Source organism: Onychomys torridus, chromosome 9, assembly GCF_903995425.1.
Source record: "Onychomys torridus chromosome 9, mOncTor1.1, whole genome shotgun sequence".
NCBI classification, from domain to species: Eukaryota; Metazoa; Chordata; class Mammalia; order Rodentia; family Cricetidae; genus Onychomys; species Onychomys torridus.
Genome location: NC_050451.1, coordinates 66,872,648 through 66,890,683, shown reverse-complemented (window position 1 = coordinate 66,890,683; position 18,036 = coordinate 66,872,648). Strand labels below are relative to the sequence as shown.

Below are 18,036 nucleotides of genomic sequence, written 5' to 3'. Positions count from 1 at the left end.
ACAGCAGATAAATGAGCTGAATAAGGATGAACAATGGACATGCCAATGTGGACAGGCAGAAACCTACTCGACCCTACCTGAAGAGCTACAGGCGTGCTGAGAGTGGGACAGTCCTCCCAGGTCAGAGCTCACCAACTGGTCATCCAGTCCCAGATGGTCAGCCCTGGAACATACAAGGACGGTCACATAGACCAAGCAGGCTGAATTTCCGTATTAGGAATCTGTATGTCTATCCATCTCCATAGATGTATGTAACAACAATAAGTGAAAAAAGAAGGCCATGAATTTGAAAGAGAACAAGGAGGGGTAATATGGGAGGGGTTGGAGGGAGGAAAGGGGAAGGGAGAATGATGTAATTGTATTATAATTTAAAAGAAATAATTTAAAAAATACATGTAAGTTTCTTACTCAAGAAAGGGAGTGTTGTTAACAGAGATGAGCAAGAACTGTCGGGGCTGGCTTGCATTTTTGAATTAGGTAGCAGAGAAGCAAAACTAATAGAGGAACAAGTAGGCCAAGAACCAAAAGTGAAGGTAGAATAAATGATTGGGAATCTAGGGGTGCTGGGATCTAGGCAAAGAAGTGAGAATGTATGTGTGGGATGCAGTAGGGAGCTTGTGTTGCTGTTGAGTGACTTGGGATTATAGGTGAGCAAGTGGACATTGCTTTGAAGCCAAAGGAAGGGGTTGATCAGAAAACTGGTAGTTTTTCTCTTCCTGCCTAAAGCATCACTAGAACTGTGTTGAATATATACATATACAGATGGGACAATTAGTATAGTTGCTCTAAATGAGCCTTTTTTTGACTATGTCATAAAAATATGAATGTCCCTTCATTTAAAAAAGTGAAAGACTTTTTTAAAGATAGGGGCTTATAATATATAGCCTTGGCTGGCCTAGAACTGTGTAGACCAGGCTGGCCTTGAACTCACAGAGATCTGTTACCTTTACCTTCCAAGTGCTGGGATTAAAGGCCTGTGCCATCACTTCCTGCTAAGAAAGATGTTATGATTCATTTCCTGAAGAGATTTATCTAGTTTGAATATAGGCTTGGTTAAGACAACTAGAATTTCAAGCTGCTTTTCTTATTCTAAAAGCCAGAAGGAGGCTCCTTCAAATACAAATGAAGGTACTATTTTTACAGGGCAGATGATACACTTAGACTTTGTAGTAAGGTGTACTTCTGAGCTGTGTCTTGTTGAAAATGTGAACCCGGAACGTAGATTAAACAATACATAAGGATGTCTCTCAAGTAGCAGACTTAGTCTCATTATTTTCAGATGCAGTGAAGTGTTCATAGGATGTTGGTATGACTTGGAATGTAATTTCTTAGAGTCATCTTTATCATTTTACTTCCTCATCAGAATCTGTGTTGCTTCAATTATTTTTAAAATTATTACCATATGTTCTGTTCTTAGTTCAAAAGAAATAGAAGATTTTCAGTCAACTGAGTCATTTGGCAGCCAACAGCTGAATCTCAGTGTTGGTGAGGACAGTACTGGTAGCTGGTCCAACTTAAGTTTTGAGGATGACCATCAGGATGAAAGCAGCAGTTTTCATCATCTCGGTGAAAGGTAACTCTGATTTTATAGTCGATGATGTGATAAAGGTCTTCAGACTTCAGCAAAGTGAACAGTGGGTTTACGTCATTATTGGAAAATTCTCAATGTGACAGTCTGTTTATACTTCTAACATTATTGCTTCCAGTTTGCCTTTTTTGTTTGATTTTATTTTAATTCTTTTTGAGGGGATGGCTTTCCTAGTGTGCTCAGGCTGGTCTTGAAGTTAAGTTTCTCCTTCAGCCTCTCAGGAGCTGGATTATAGGCATAAGAACTATATTGCTGTGCCTGGCTTCTGAATGGTTTTGTCACATATTAAGTACTGTAGGGAGCAGAGTTAATGTTCTTTGGGTGTGCTGAATGCTGACTTGAAAAAATATTGTGGATACTGGATTTATTTATGTTTTAAGATTTCATGGATGTTTTAGGAGTATAATTTATCACTTTAAAGAGCATACTTTCTTTCATTAGTGAGTGAGGAAAAGGACAGTTAGGTAGCCGTAAAAGGCATCAAGATAACCCTAAAGTTTTCTTGATGCAAACTAAAATAAATAGTATCTTTAGGGGCAGGAAGAAAGGGTCCTTAGACTTGTTCTGCTAGGAACAAAGTGGTGAGCATTTATGTAGCATCTTAGATTGAAAATACAAAAATTGAATCTGATAAAATAAGAGTTTTGTATACCTGAAGACATTTACTTCATATGTAAATTTTCTTAGTTAACTTTGTATATAACAGTCATTTTTGAAATATTTTATTATGATATAATTGTTTCTTATATTCCCACCTCTGCCTAAAGGAATTCTTGGTTAGCTTATGACTTCCTATGAAGTGTTTACTCAAACTAACTGGTAATTGAAATAGTAAGTTACATCCATAGTTGAACCCTAGGGAGGGAGAGGTTCTCAGCATACTTCTGCCAGGAGGTATGAGTGGAAAGGACTGTATGAGGTTGCTGTTGACAAACCCTTGGAATATGCTTGCTGGAGAGGCAGGAAAACAGCCTGAAGTTGGAGGAGAGGTTAAGGTGGTGGAAAGAAAGGAGATAACCTCTGGCCTGTTAGAGCACACCACCTTAGCCTAAGACTTAGAGGGTTGGTTTGGAACTTGGATACACATTTTTTTTTCCCCTCTTTCTTAGTTACTGTGTTTCTTACGCTATGGGAATCATCAATATTTCTTACAATTTAGATGCAAAAAGTAGTTTTTAAAGTGGGTACAGTAGAGCAGGGTCACAAATCATGATTTGCCCTATCTGGAATACTATATTAACATTTAAATTTCCTCTCTTCTTTAAGAAAAACAAACTTGTGAGACTTCAGCAGAGCCATGACATTGCGCCTGGGAAATCTCGGTTTTTAGTTAAATTGGGGAGAAGCCAGTGATGTGAGGGGAAGCATTTACTGGGCTCTGGCCTTCACTGCCTGTAGTATTAGTTTATGTATAGAATGGATGACTCAGAAACAAGGCTGAAATGACAGTCTCATAGCAGAACCAATACCAAATCAGGCTGAGGCCGAAATAATTTATACCTAATATGAGCAGAAGCATTTAGGTTCAGAAATTAATTATGTGAACTCAGGTAGGGAGCACATCTGGCTTGAGAGTTATTTGGTCAGAAAAGGTTTGTGCTTCACTTGTCAGCATCAACTAATGATGCTACATAATTTTAAGATTTGGGCATGAAACAGCTCCTAGGCCTCATTCTGGATTGATAGTGTGCTTATTGAACACAGGTTTCCAGAGCCCCTCTTCCAGAGATTGACTCATTGGGTCAGGCAGGGTTCTGAAAAATCTGTCCTTGATAAGCACCTCAGTGATTTCAGGGCAAGTCTGTGGAGACCACATTTGAAAGAAGTAGCTTTACAGGTTACATCTTTTAGTGGTCTTTGCTGTGGCTCCTGTTCATTCAGGTACAGATATCAAGGTGAACTTTCACTCCAAATAGGAAGTTCAGTAAAGAGCAACAATTTTAAAAATTAGATTTTAACAAAAGTTTTAAAAGTATGTGTAATTAACTAACCAGTCACAAAGAGAAGCAGACCCCTGTATGTGATTGTCTTGGGATTTTTGAATAGCTTGTGACCTTTTTAAAAAGTTATATTAGAGGCAAATATGTTGTTTTATGTCTGTAACTCTCTGAAGCAGGAGGATTATAAGTTCAAGGCTATCCTGGGCAGATTAGCAAGACCCTATCTCAACAAACAAACAAAAACCAGTTTAGAGTTGTAAAGTCAAGAGCTTAGTGGTTGAGCACTTTCCTACATTTGCAAGGTTTAGGTTCAGTTCCCAGCACATCACACATAGAAAATTTGTATTTAGATAAGAGAGGAGGCTAGAATTGGACAGCTCTTAAGATAATTTTTGTATCAGAATATATAGTAGTCATGATAGGAGTCAAAGCTACAATGAATGATCTCAGTATTTAGCTATCACTGCCTCGAGCGTACACCTGCTCTAGAAATAAGCTATGAAAAGACAAAGTGGCGGCAGCACAGTGGATCAGGAACAGCATAGGAAGTCCACTAAGAAAAGAAAAACAGGCTTTGCTTTACTTTTATGTTGGCTCAAGGTAGGGTGATCGCTCATACTTCTGGTTTGCTTGTGTGGCTCTGGTATACTCTTTCAACAGTAACTCCTTCCATTGGAAGTATTCTACTTAGATGAAATATCACAGTCTTAGAGTGAGCTCTATTAGCTAAAGGTATGTATTCTATAGATAACTGACTTCATATCTGAACCACTTTGAAAAATAGGAGCAAGATGAGGCTAGAGAGATTTTGCATTCTATTCTTTCTGTTACTTCTTATATTTATCTAATACTTAAATGATGGATTTTTATTACTGAATAGATTGAAAAATCATTGTTAATAGAATATGGGTATGAATTTTAATTTTGTGGGTTTTTTTTGTTTAGAAAACTTTTTTGTTTTTTTTGGTTTTTCGAGACAGGGCTTCTCTGTGTAGCTTTGCGCCTTTCCTGGAACTCACTTGGTAGCCCAGGCTGGCCTCAAACTCACAGAGATCCGCCTGGCTCTGCCTCCCCGAGTGCTGGGAGAAAACCATTTTCTTAAAGTAGGTAAGGTTTGAAGTCATTAATTCTCTTTTTTGTTTATAGTTGTCTGTTCTGTATTACTGTTTTTTCTGTTTTTGTTTGCCTAATAACAGACAGATGGTAAAACTTTGGTTATTTTTATGGTTTTATAATGGAATTATATTTGTTTGAATATATGTTGAAAAGATGGCATTGTTTGACTTTTATTCTTAAATGCATTGTCAAAGTTTGATATTAAAATGAAAATGGGTAAGTAAGTTACTTGAGAATACTTAGAAACTACTTAGAATTTTAGGTAATCATGACTTTGGTTACTTTGACAACGTTTACTGATGCAGACAAAGTGAGTTCATGTTAACCAAAATTTAGGTTTGTGTAGATGATAGCTTATGATTGACTAGCTGAGAGTAGGGAGTAAACCTGCTTATCACTGCAAACTAATGTGCTTACTAATTATTTTAATAATTAGGAATGATTAGAATTTTTAAGTTACACTTGAAAATTTTAATCGGAAAAATAGACTATAATTTTGTTTTTGAATATGGTTGCTTTTCCCCCTCTACGAACAACGCTTTGCTGCAGTTGTAGTACAGTAGTCTCCTTCTTCTTTTGGCTAGGTAATATAAGAAGTTCGAGCTGTGTGTGGCTTTGGTGACCAGCCAGCTAGCCAAGTGTATTGCTTAAATAAGCCCTGCTTATTCTAGCTTTCTTCTGAAGAGAATATGTGCTGTTTGCCACCTGCTTACTACTGTGTGTAATGTAAGAAATAAAGACAATTGACATGTTGTAATGAGCTCTATAAAATCAGAAGGCAAGGAATGTTTGAGACAGTCTCCCCCACACCTTATCATTGTTTGTACTATTCACAATCCCAGAGGACCTCAACTTGTCTCTTTTCCTTTTTAAATTTGTCCAAACTGAGGAGTAGGAAAATGTATTGTTTTTTTTTTGTTGTTGTTGTTCTTGTTTTTCATAAATTACATGTTAAGATTTGCCATGAGATATTAATTGTATCATTTAGTCATTTGTGATTCTAAAAATTCTGTTGTCTTAATCTGCAAAACAAATGTAAATTTAGAATAATTCCATGATGTTTTGAGGACAATGAAAAGAACCTCTAAGCGGCAGTGGTGGCACTTGCCTTCAATCCCAGCACTTGAGAAGTGGAGGCTGGTGGATCTCTGTGAGTTCAAGGCTGGCCTGGTCTAACAGAGCAAATTCCAGGACAGGCTACACAGAGAAACGCTATTTTGGGGGAAAAAAACCCTAGTCTGCATCCCTGCCAATTATCCTTTATGAAATAGCAGTGACAGTCTCTTGTCCCCTCTAAGGATGCTCCACTCCACTGTGGCAGCTTTAGGACAGAAGTGGTCCCAAGGAAACGCAGGTGGTCTCATTCTTCATTTTCTAGTTCAGCTCTGTTCTTTTCTCCCTCCAGCAGTAATGGTAACAGCAGTAGCTGGAGCAGTCTTGGTTTAGAAGGAGATTTGTATGAGGACAATTTATCCTTTCCAACATCAGACAGGTTGGTCCAGTTTAGACATTTAAAAACTGATGAGTCTTTCACCACTAATGCATGATGTCATGTTCTTAAGAGAGCCAATATGTTGTATCAACCTGCTTTTCTCCTGAATTTTGACATGATTCTGCTCGATACATTTACATCTAATGAAAATTCAACTAGCTGAAATATGACTGACATCTAATTGCAAAATGTGTGACTGTTTGCATGGGTTGCTCTGCTTGCTATTTTTCATTCTACCAATGATTTCATTAAAAAGAGCTTGCTTCCTACAGGATTTCTGTTGTTTTGTTTTGTTTTCTTACGTAGTTTAATTTCATATATAATAAAAGTAGAAAAATTGTTTTAAAACATGTTAAATGGCATTAGTAGAAGCAGTAATACTTCATTATTCATGGCATTCTCTGATACTCAAATAGTCTATTACTTAAAACCAAATTAGAATATTTCACCTTCATTTGAAGTTGCTTGGCTTTAAATGTCATGATAAGGAAGGAAGGGCTTCTGTAGGCACTGTGCAATTCGGATTTTAACATGAAATAATGTGAGAAGCAAAGCTTCCTTTTGATTGTCATTTCCTTCTTTCTAAATGTCATATGTCATATTGTAACATTTCATTCCTTACTACTTTTCTGAGAAGTGGTTTTAATCTATTACTAATTAAGATTTTTTTTTAAACTACTTCTGTTGTTTTCTTTGAAAAGTGATGGACCAGATGATAGAGATGACGATCAGGAGGATGGTGTGGAAGGTTAGTCACAGTTTGTTTCTCTAAGCCCTTGTTTGTGTATGTCTTTATGATTTGTATTTATGCTGCTTATAGATAGATTTGGATTGTTAGTATGAAACACCACAGAATCACCCTGTCTCAGAGACAGAAAGTTTGAGGAAAAAGCTTAGGATACATTTTTGTTTTCAAAATTTAAGTCTAAAATCCTTACTGACGTTACAAAATTAATTTATTGTAATTACAGCACGTGTATTACTCTGTGTATTAGTTACTCTGCTTGTGGCTGTGACATAGTGCTTGCAGAAAGGGAAGGAGTTTCAGGCAGGCATGGCAGTGGGAACTGGTGTTTGGAGGAGGGACAAGCCAGGAACCCAGCAGGAGCAGAGGGTCTGTAATCCTCAAAGGCCTACCCTAGTGACCTGCCTCTCTATCAGGCTCCAAGTAATAATGATTTCACAATGTCTCAGAACAGTGCTACTTAGCTGGGACCAGGAGTTTAGTCAAACTATAACTCCCATGTTTTTCTTCAAATTGGTAACATATAGAATTGGTATTTTTGTTAAGCTTACATGAGCTGAAAAGTAAACATGGAAATGCCCTTTAAATGTTCCTACCCTTCTCCCTCTTTTGCTTCTAATTCTGTGCTCACACATACACATAGTTGAAGGAAACAGTCCTTCCTTTAGTGAACAGAGTTCTTATTCCAACACTAGGTATCATTGGCTGCAGAGCTTTGAACATGGTTTGATCTTAATTCGTATACTAAAATATCTAAGTGAGCCTAGAGACTTCATTCACAGCAGACCTGTTTTCATTGTATTCAGATAGTTTTTGAACTATGTCTTCCTCATATCTTCCTTTTTTTAAAGTATGAAAATGATAATACTTTCTATAAAATAGCACATTTGAATTGAACTAGTGAAATTTTGTTGTTTCATTAGAAGTAGGAAAACTGAGGGCTAGGGGTGGCTTAGTGTGTTCTATGTTGAAATTACAGCCCTGTACCCTTGTGCCAAAAATAAAGGCATACTCAGACACCGACAAAATGTTAAAGAGAATTTCTTGAAATATAGAGTACAACCCCTGAGTTTGCAGGCAGTTTATCCACAGTGTTCTTTTTCAGCTGACATTGTCAGATTTAAGATTACTGCTATTTAAAAATTTTTTAAATTACATTTATTTGTTTTGTATGAGTGCACATGTAGGTGTGTGCATAGCTGTGAACACATGAATGCCTCTATTGATGCATCTCACATGCAGTCAGTTCTCTCTTTCTACTATGTGGGACCTATAATTCGAACTCAGGTCATCAAGTGCCTTTACCAGCTGAGTCATCCCACTAACCCAGATTTTATATATATATAAAGATTTATCTTTATTTTATGCAAATGGATGTTTTGCTACATCTGTCTGTGTAGAAGAAGGCCAGAAGAGAGAACCAGATTTCCCTGGAACTGGAGTTACAGACAGTTAAGAGCTACCATGTGGGTGCTGGGTGTCAAATATGTCTCCTCTGCAAGAGCAGCCAGTGCTCTTAACTACTAAGTCTCTCCAGCCCTTGTTAAAAATTTTAGAGTCAGTGATAGTCTATGTAATGTTTGCTTTACTTTTGCTCATTAATGTGTTGGTCTTTAAAAGTCATATATCTCTCCCTAATAACTCTCAGGAACATAATTATTTCATGAACATAGTTATGCATGTCATGTCATGTTACTTAGTTACTATTATTCTTAGTTATTACTTAGTTATTGTTCAAGTAACTTTGCTGAGGAATGATTAAGAGAAGTGGTACAAGTTAATATGAATAAAATAATTCATTAAAAGAATTAATCAGTGGGCCTGAGAATCTTTTCTGTTATGTGGAAACCAGGAGTTAACTATATACAGTTGTGTCAGCTCTTGATATGATAGGCATCTCTCATATTGGAAGTAACAATGGACTTGAAATTTGTTCCATTAGAAGATTGATTGCTTTAGATTTACAGAAAGCCTCAAGATTAGGGAATTAGAGATACCTGCTTTTTAAACCTCCCTCCCTTCCTTCCTTTTTATTCATTTTGGTTAGGAGGCTTTAGCCCTAACCTCTGTTGAATTTTCCATCAGGCCAGGCAACCAGCAGGCCCTAACCGAGGAAACCCAAGCAATGTGGAGAAGCATTAAGTGACTAGAAACACTTCAGGGTTTACTGGGGGCCTTAGACACTGTCTTGTTCCATAGTATATCAGATCTTTAAGACAAACAGACATACAAGCCATTTCCTGATGATATTGGTTCCATCAGCCAGCTAGGGTATCACCTTTGTATTTAAAGCATCATTCTCCCTAACAAGAAAATAAACTGGAGAGCAGTGCTTTTCTGTATTATATCTAAATTCACTTTAAACGCATTTTACATTTGTACCATCAGTAAATATTCAACATTGTTCCTTTGTTTTAGCATTATTTTGTCCTTGGTATTATGATATAGTTAAGGAAAGCATCCACTGGAATTCTTTAATTGAAACCAGAGTTTTGAAAGTTGAGTTGATGAATTTCACTTGATACAGTTTAAATTTACTGTTAGATTTGCAGCGGAATGGAAGGACTCTGCTGATTACGAACATTGCCATGGAGCTGGGAGCAGTAGACCCTCAACTAAGGGTTATTCTCCAGTGGCTCGTTGCCTCTGAGGCTGGCGTTGCACAACTTTATTTCCATGACTCTTCAAAGAAGGAGCTTGTATTAGTAAGTACTTCCCTTCTAGAGTGGTTGTGAGGAAATGGTAACACTATGTAATGATCTTACCACACTGCTGCTTTAGCAAACTGCTTGCTGATTGCACAGTATTAATACATAGACCATGGAGTCTCACAGTTGGGGTTCAGATGTCAACCCTTCAACTTTTCCGTAGGTGTAACCTGGGACAGATGAGTCAGTGAATGCCTCAGTTTTCTTAGTTACATTGTGGGATTAGAGGATATAGAATTTACCTTCCGGTTTGTGAGGATTAATTAAAATACTGTAAAAAGCAAACGCTTGATCTAATGCGCTAACCCTAAAATTTAGATGTCAGTAATGTATTCTTTTTTTTTTTTTTTTTGGTTTTTTGAGACAGGGTTTCTCTGTGCAGCTTTTGTGCCTATCCTGGAACTCGCTTTGGAGACCAGGCTGGCCTCGAACTCACAGAGATCTGCCTGCCTCTGCCTCCCGAGTACTGAGATTAAAGGCATGTGCCACTACCGCCCGGCCAGTAATGTATTCTTAAGAAAAGATCCAGCTGTTCTATTTTACTGATTTATAATTGTACCTAACTAATTAGGTCTTTCTCATCTTCATGCAAATGAGAGGCTAGTATAATGAAAAACCAATAAGAGATTAGATAAGATAATTTTCTTGAGTACTTTTTAGTATATACTAAGCATTGTATTAATAGGGATTTTTAGTTCATAGTTTTAAAAGTGTTTCTCCCCTGGTTTTCCTTATGAAAATTTGTATTAATCTTACCACAGGATATAAAAACAGTCCAGTGAATAACCAATATAGATCTATCAATAAAGACAGAAAAGGAAAACCCAAGTTACTCTTAGTTTCTGGTTCAGAATTGATGATAGTATTGTTGGAAGATGTCTGAAAGATGTGGACACTCTGACATTGACTTTTACTTAGACTTTATTGCCTTAAGGATAAATGGGAGATGACATACAATTCTATGTCAAGAAGATATAAACATATGTCACCAGGCAGTGGTGGCTCACGCCTTTAATCCCAGCCCTTGGGAGGCAGAGGCAGGTGGATCTCTGTGAGTTCGAGGCCAGCCTGGTCTACAGAGTGAGATTCAGGACAGATTCCAAAGCTACACAGAGAACCCCTGTCTCGATAAACAAACAAACAACTTCTATAAGTGGCAAAAGAGAAACTAGATTAAAGACTTATACAGAAAGACACTGTCAGCAAAGTGAGAAGACAATGTACATATGGAAGGAAATACTTGAAACTGTCTATCTGGTCACGTTCTTAGACCTAGCACATACAAAGAACTCCATCTTAAAAATAAAAAGGCACATAATCTAACTTAAAAATGGACTAAGAGTTACTTATTACTACATGTCTTACTTAGGGTTTTTATTGCTGTGGTGAAACACCATGACCCAAAGCGAGTTGGGGAGGAAAGGGTTTATTTGGCTTACCCTTCCATATTGCTGTTCACTATTGAAGAAATCAAGACAGGAACTCAAGCAGGGCAGGAACCTGGAGGCAGGAGCTGATGCAGAGGCCTTGGAGGGGTGCTACTTACTGGCTTGCTTTTCCTGGCTTGCTCAGCTTGCTCGCTTTCTTTCTCCCTTCCTTCCTTCCTTCCTTCCTTCCTTCCTTCCTTCCTTCCTTCCTTCCTTTCTTTCTTTCTTTCTCTCTCTCTCCCTTTCTCTTTCTTATTTACTTAATGAATATTTTAATTTTATCATTAATTTAAATTTACATATCAGTCACAGATTCCCCTGTCCTCCATTCTCCCCCCCCCACCCTTACCCCCCAGTATATCCCCCATTCCCACCTCCTCCAAGGCAAGGTCTCCCCTAGAACCCACAACCACCAGCCCAGGGATGGCACCACCCACCATGGGCTGACCGCCCCCCCCCCTTTGATGACTGATTGAGAAAATGCCTTACCAGCTGGATCTCATGGAGGCATTTCCTCAACTGAGGCTCTTTCTTCTCTTATGGCTGTAGTTTGTGTCAAGTTGACAAAAAGCCAGCCAGTACACTGCATGTCTTTGGAAGGGGTGTTCAACTTTCCTAGCCATTAGGAAAATGCAAATCAAAAGCACTGCACTTTTCACACCCAGTAGGGTAACAATTAAGGTGGTAATACCAAGTGTGGGAGGTTATGCAGACACTGCATCCTTCATACAGTCCTTGGTGAGGACTCTAAAATAGTGAAGCTGGTGTGGAAAACATCTGACAGATTCCGAAAATGCAAAGTACAGTATTAGCACGTTACCCAGCATTTCACTGACCGGTGGTGTGCACTTGAGGGACATGAAAACATATGTGCATAAACATATCTACATAAAAACCTGTGCAGAAATGTCCATGGCAACATTATTCATGGTAGTTACAAAGTAAGAATGTATTACAGGCCTATAATCCCAGCACTGTGGAGGCAGAGGCAGGAGGATTACTGTATATTTGAGGCCACCCTAGGCTAAATAGAGAGTTCTGGCAAAGGTAGGAATACATAGTAAGATCCTGTCTCAAAGAAACAAACCAGGAGAAAACAAAAAGAGAATTCTCCATCTGTCCATCAGCTAATGAATAGAGAAGGAGCTTTGGTGGTTAGTACAAAGTAGTAGGGCATTGAGCTGTACTATACCATGGTAAACCTTCAAGATAACTATGCTGAGCAGAAGACCACACACACAATTTACATTTACATTTCTATGAAATGCCCCCAAATACGCAAATCTATAAGAAACAAAGTAGATGAGTGCTTTATCTGAAGGTGTTAGGGAAGATGAAGAGGAACTTCTGATATAGAGGGCTTCCTTCTGATGTGAGGAGAGAACATTTCAGTATAAATTGTGTGGTGGTTGTCTTCAGTTCATTGATATACCAAAAACCCATTGCATGTGAATTCTATCCCACAGCTATTTAAAGAAAAGGACATTTGCAGTAAAACAGTTTTTCAGAATTTATTTTACAGATCTTTTCAAACTTAAGAATTCTTACAGAGTTGAATAGACAGATAAGTAAGTGAGGCTGTTCTGTTTTGCTGTGGTAGACTTTGTTTAAACCCCTGTTTACTCTTTTGCTTGCTTTTTTGTTGAAGCATTACATTTCTTAACTTAGCCATGTTTCCGTTGGGGCAGGAATGTTTTCCAGAATATAAACCACACTATATGGCATGGAAAGAAAATCCACATCCTTTTATTAAGCTTGACATTGTCATTATTATTTTATGTTCCTAATTGAGGGTATTTAGTTAAGTGAAGAATTTCCTATAGACAGTTTGACTCTGCACTCCCACACAGACTGCACTGCCAAGGTTTGTGTTCTGTTTCCAGCAATCCTGAAGTGTCATTCTGTGGAAATGTGTTTATGAAGGGCGAGAAAGGGAAATGTTTAATTTGGGTAAAGGGGTGGTGGGTGAGGGGAAATCTCATAACTGGGAAAGAATATTTCATTGTCAACAGCAGGTTCCCAGTTTTGTCTGAAGATAAAGATGAAAACTTACTGGTATGGCATTGTTTTCTGTTGATGTGTGTTAATATCTGTTAATCCTTCTTTCTTAGCTTTCAAAACAATTACAAGAGAAAGGATGGAGAGTGGGAGATGTCCTTCAGGCTGTGTTTAAATACTACGAAGTGCTGGAAAAAACTTCAAGTGAGGAAAGATGCAAGTCGCTGTTCGATTGGCTTTTGGAAAATGCCTAGAACAATCTCCAGACCAGCATATTTGAATGTTTGTTTTAGGAAGTAAAGAAACGGATGACTTATGTTTAGGGTAAAATTCAAATACAGAATATTAACATTTTAATTGAATTGAGAGGAAAGTAAGCCTTTTAAATGCTTTCTGTCATCATACTGTATATGGTTCATACTTTTGTAATCTTTGTCAAAATATTCTCTTTACTTATTCTTCTATACATGTGTTTGTGTTGCGATGCTGAGAAATGTTTGTGAAGGAGGATCTAACCCTGAGGCTGGGGCATTGTCTGACAGCATCTGTTTGCATCCACATAGTGCTGCTGCAAACAGGACGGAGGCGTCTGGCCTGGCCCATGTGATGGTTTTGTTCCTTTGGAAACATCTGATGATAAGTCATCTGACATCAAGAAAGATAATTTTGTTGTTTGTTTATTTCTGATATGTTTGTAATCTTTATGTACTATTCTTTCAAATCAACTTCCACAGTTCAGCTGTTGGTACTTGTAGATTTCCCCAGATATTTAATTTGTTAGCATACTCCTTAGTGATTTAGAATTCTGTGAACACTATAAATGAGTTTCCCTAGCCTTCCATCAAGTGATGTTATTTGTTAATGCTGCCAATCATTCTGGAATGAAAAAGGAAAGGGGGTGGGGAGAGGTGGTGTGAGAGTGTGTGTGTGCAATAATAAACTTTAGCTTTCCCACTAGTTTATTCTCTTTTACTTTAGTATTTTCTTAGTTAGAAACCCCACCGTTAACATTAAATAAAATGTCTAGATATTTATTGTGCAGTAAGAATTTTGTCTTTGATTTATTCCACAAATAAAAATTCAGGTTGTAAAACACATTGAAATTTTAAAAATTAATGTGGAAATACACTCAGAGGAGCCTAATAATGATTTTCAGTGTTGGATTTTGAAGAAGAAAAAAAAACCCGCACTTCCCTAAGAATAATTTTCTTTTAGCACAGTAGATACCCCTCTCTCAATAAAATGGATCTGACTGTGATGTTTCCTCATATCATCTTTGGCTCCACATTCTCTACTGTGGTTTTAGAAACTCCATGTTGACGTGAGTCTCTGTCTCAGTTGTGTCTACGATGTGTACAAATGTCGTACATATTTCTTCCCCTAATGGATTCTGGAATCAAGGGTAAATTTTTTTCTTTTGTGGATCTGTGGATGTTGTTCTATCCCCCCCCCCCCCAGCTCTGACTTTTCTAGAAGCTGCAGTGAATAGAAGGCATAGCACCTATCAGGGCACTTATATTAATTTGCATTAGTAATTATGGCGGAATAATGTATTTTACAGAGAAAGCCTCACGTTTGCTTTAACTCCAGAAACAATTTAAGTATTTTGAAACTATATTATAAACTTTAGTTTTTTCTTAATTTAACATAGAGACGCAGGGGCCAGCCTTAAACATACATTTTTCTAAAGTTTCTTCAAGTATTTTTCAATATGGGGAAATGCAGGGATTATACCCAGGTGTGCTTTCGTGCAGTTGTGGGCTTGTACTATACTTGTACAAGGAACTATCACACTGCACTTACCTAATTTAGGTGTATATATTGGTTAGATTAACAGGAAAGCTGAGTTGTAATTTTCTCTGAAGTGGAAATGACTATATATTGGATTTCTAAAATGGAAACTGCTTAGGCTTATTTATGTTAATGGTATAGTCATTTGAGGCAAGCTTCCCCTTCTGCTCTGTTTCTTTGGCATTTTGGTGAAGCTGCATTATGCCCAGTGTTCTTGATGTAAGTGCTACCTAGTGACAGCAGTCAGAAGCATTGGTTTGAGTGGTAACACTAATAGTAGGACTCACACCTGGGTCAGTTCTGTGTGCAGGAACACGGAGAAAGTTACAGGTATTGGCAGGGTGAGCAGAAATATGGGTCGATTCCCTGTAGAAAGTGTTGGCATGTAGAGTGAGACTGTGGGCCAGGTGCAGTGTAAAGCAAGCTGTTCTGAAGTATTCTGTGCTTTCCCCAGACTCACTCCATCTGTTTGTGTTCAGTCCTCGGAGCTCCTCTGCTGAGGTAGCTCCGTCTTACAGATCTCTTGACATATTTATATTGGAACATTGCATACTGCCATTATGTACATTTTTGCTCCTAATGAAATACATTTCACTGGAAACTTAAAATTGTGATGTGCCGTGAGCTGATTTGCCAATTTTAAATGTGTTTTATGATAGACAGAAAGAAAGTGAGAGACCTCTGCTGAGGAGCTTCTGGACCTATCTCACACCAAATAGTGCATTTGTTTGTGTCCATCTTTTCCTAAGTTAAGTTTAAATGACATTTGTATTTTATGTGTTATTAATGTTGATTTTGAAAATTATTTCCTCACTCATTCAAGAGGAATGTTTCACAAAAAAACCACAGAAGAAATTGCAATAGAGATGGGCTGGGTCCTTGTGATGTAAAGCTAACATTACAACAGCCTTCAGTGAACACATGTAGTGTCTTTGTACTTTGAGAAATGCTTCATTTATCCCTGAAGATATTTAATGTGAATTAATTTAATTCATACTACTATTATTCTGCTTAGCAAAGGGTTGATATTGCTGGTAGGAAGCTCTATGTGTTAAGTGCACTGTGTAGAAAGTAATAATTGACCCCTTTGACAGCTGGCAGCTTTGACAATGGTGGTGCATGTTCTCCATCATCGGTTCCAGAGCCACGTGACTGCCTGCTGTTTCTCCACAACTCCGATCACCAGTTTCTAGTCAGTGTATTATTTTGTAATTTTTCAGAGAAGTCTTTACACAGAGTTTAAATATGCTGAGTCCGCACATGGGTAGGGAAAATGCTTTCTATTTAAAACCTTGTCTGCCTGTCCCCAGCACACAAGAAGTTGAGAATGTCTGGGAATTGGAAGGGTCGTACTCAAGTGAGGAGCGCTTTTCCCATTTTCAGCACAAGCCCTGTAGGCATCCCGTGTTTACTGTGTGCCTGCTCTGCACAAGCAGGCACGGTGCTGGTCACGCCTGCCACTTTATTTATTTATTTTGACCATCTGTACATTCCTTTCATGTAGTTAGAGCTGTTCTACAAGTTCTTATTTCAATTTGTTGTACAGTTTGAATACTATTTAATGCCAGGTTTATATGTTGCTGGATTCTTGCTGCCTTTGGTTACTTGTGTCTTGTTCAGAGTGAACTACATTCTTGTTCAGTTACTGAATATTTAGTAGAAGTGACTTAGAATGATTGTGGCCATCTATTTGAGTTTGCTCAATTAGTGCATTAAGGTATTAGAATGTGTAATAGTGACTCCTCTTTTGCTCTTGAGTAATTTAATCATCATTTACCAAAATAGGAACTTCAAGATGCACTTAAGTTTTGTTTTAGCAGTGGCTCAGAAACATTTCAGAAATGACCTTTGTAATAATTTGCAATTAATTGTTCTTGTTCAAGCCTGTGATCTTTCCTCTCCCAGCTAAGAATTATTCAATAAATTTAAGAACTGTCAAGCTGTGGTTTTCATTCTGTAGCATCCTGTTCATTCTGTGTTGAACTAAAACCAAGGCATTCAAGACTGCTATGTTAGAAGACACAAAAGGAGTTAAATGCTTATGTCATGGCTTTGTTTTGTTTTGTATTTTGAGGCTGGGTTTTTCTGTGTAGCCTTGGCTGTCTTGGAACTCGCTCAGTAGACCGAGCTGCCCTCAAACTTGGAGATCTGCCTGCCTCTGCCTCTGCCTCTCAAGGGCAGGGATTGAAGTTGTGAGTCACCATCTCTGGCGTATGTCATGGTTTTTGAAGACAAGTGAAGTTAGGAATATTTTAGTTGAACACTAGATCCTAACCATTTCAGAGAGGCCTTTAAGAGTACTGTAGGGACTTAGAGCCAGGCTGCCCATTTTGGATTTGATACGAAGTTAAGGATGTTGTCTCAAACATGAGCATGATTCTAAAAATCTTTTGATCTAGTTTGTGCATTCTTTGGTAATGTACAGAGATCATACCCCTGACACATCAGGTATGTGAGAAAATACATGGGAAAGTTAGCTCCTGGTTTTAGGTATTAATACGCATGATAACTGTAGTAGTGGAACTCCACACTTACACAAATTGCAACAGGAAAACGGAAAAAAATAGTATTGGTAGATGTGAAGGTTAAATGAGTTAAATTTATAGTGGGATTTTACTAGTAGAATTTAAATACTTTGTATTTTTAGAAATACTGAGTATAGGGGGAAATGAACTAAAAGTACAGTTGTTAATTAACTTACTCCCACCTCACACTTTAAACGTTCTTCATTATCAATATTATCTCTGAGAGTGAGACTACCATCTGTGAACTACACGCTATTATTGTCCAAAGCCCATGATTTATGTTAAGATTTACTCTCTTAGTATTACATCTCCTATGAGTTTGGAATACACATAATACACCATTGTAGGATCATACAAGTACATCCATTGTTTGGTAAGCATTTGATACCCAGAAACTAGAGAACCCCTTAATGCTTCAAAATGCTTGGGAATAATAATGTAAACCTTGGGTATTAAGTACATTATGGTTATAACACAAACTAAGGAAGATTCCAAAAAGAAAGGTCCCAAATCAGACATGTAGCAGGGTTTTGTGAACGAGTTAAGTCAGGAGATCATTTGTGATTTGTTCTGAGTACAGCATGGAGAAGGAGGCACAGGGTGTGAAGCATCCACAGTTTCCTGCGTGTGGAAGATGGAGAGCTCGTGTATGCAGAGATGAGTGATACATGCTGTCCTGCACTATGCAAAGGATGAGGGGGCAAAC

General features: G+C 37.9%; 1 protein-coding gene across 5 annotated transcripts in view; it reads left to right on the top strand.

Annotated features, from left to right (window-relative positions):
- Nucleotides 1–16,744, top strand: part of Akap11 (A-kinase anchoring protein 11) — a 45,691-nt gene extending 28,947 nt beyond the window's left edge. For 3 of the 5 annotated variants that reach the window (XM_036198660.1, XM_036198656.1, XM_036198657.1), the window contains 5 exons: nucleotides 1,418–1,573; nucleotides 6,050–6,136; nucleotides 6,838–6,884; nucleotides 9,426–9,586; nucleotides 13,128–16,744. In XM_036198660.1, coding sequence (XP_036054553.1) covers nucleotides 1,418–1,573; nucleotides 6,050–6,136; nucleotides 6,838–6,884; nucleotides 9,426–9,586; nucleotides 13,128–13,268 — 592 coding nt within the window. In that variant the 3' untranslated portion in view covers nucleotides 13,269–16,744. The remainder of the gene's footprint in view (nucleotides 1–1,417; nucleotides 1,574–6,049; nucleotides 6,137–6,837; nucleotides 6,885–9,425; nucleotides 9,587–13,127) is intronic. The other 2 variants (XM_036198658.1, XM_036198659.1) reach the window with 2 other exon arrangements.
- Nucleotides 16,745–18,036: the final 1,292 nt, after the last annotated feature.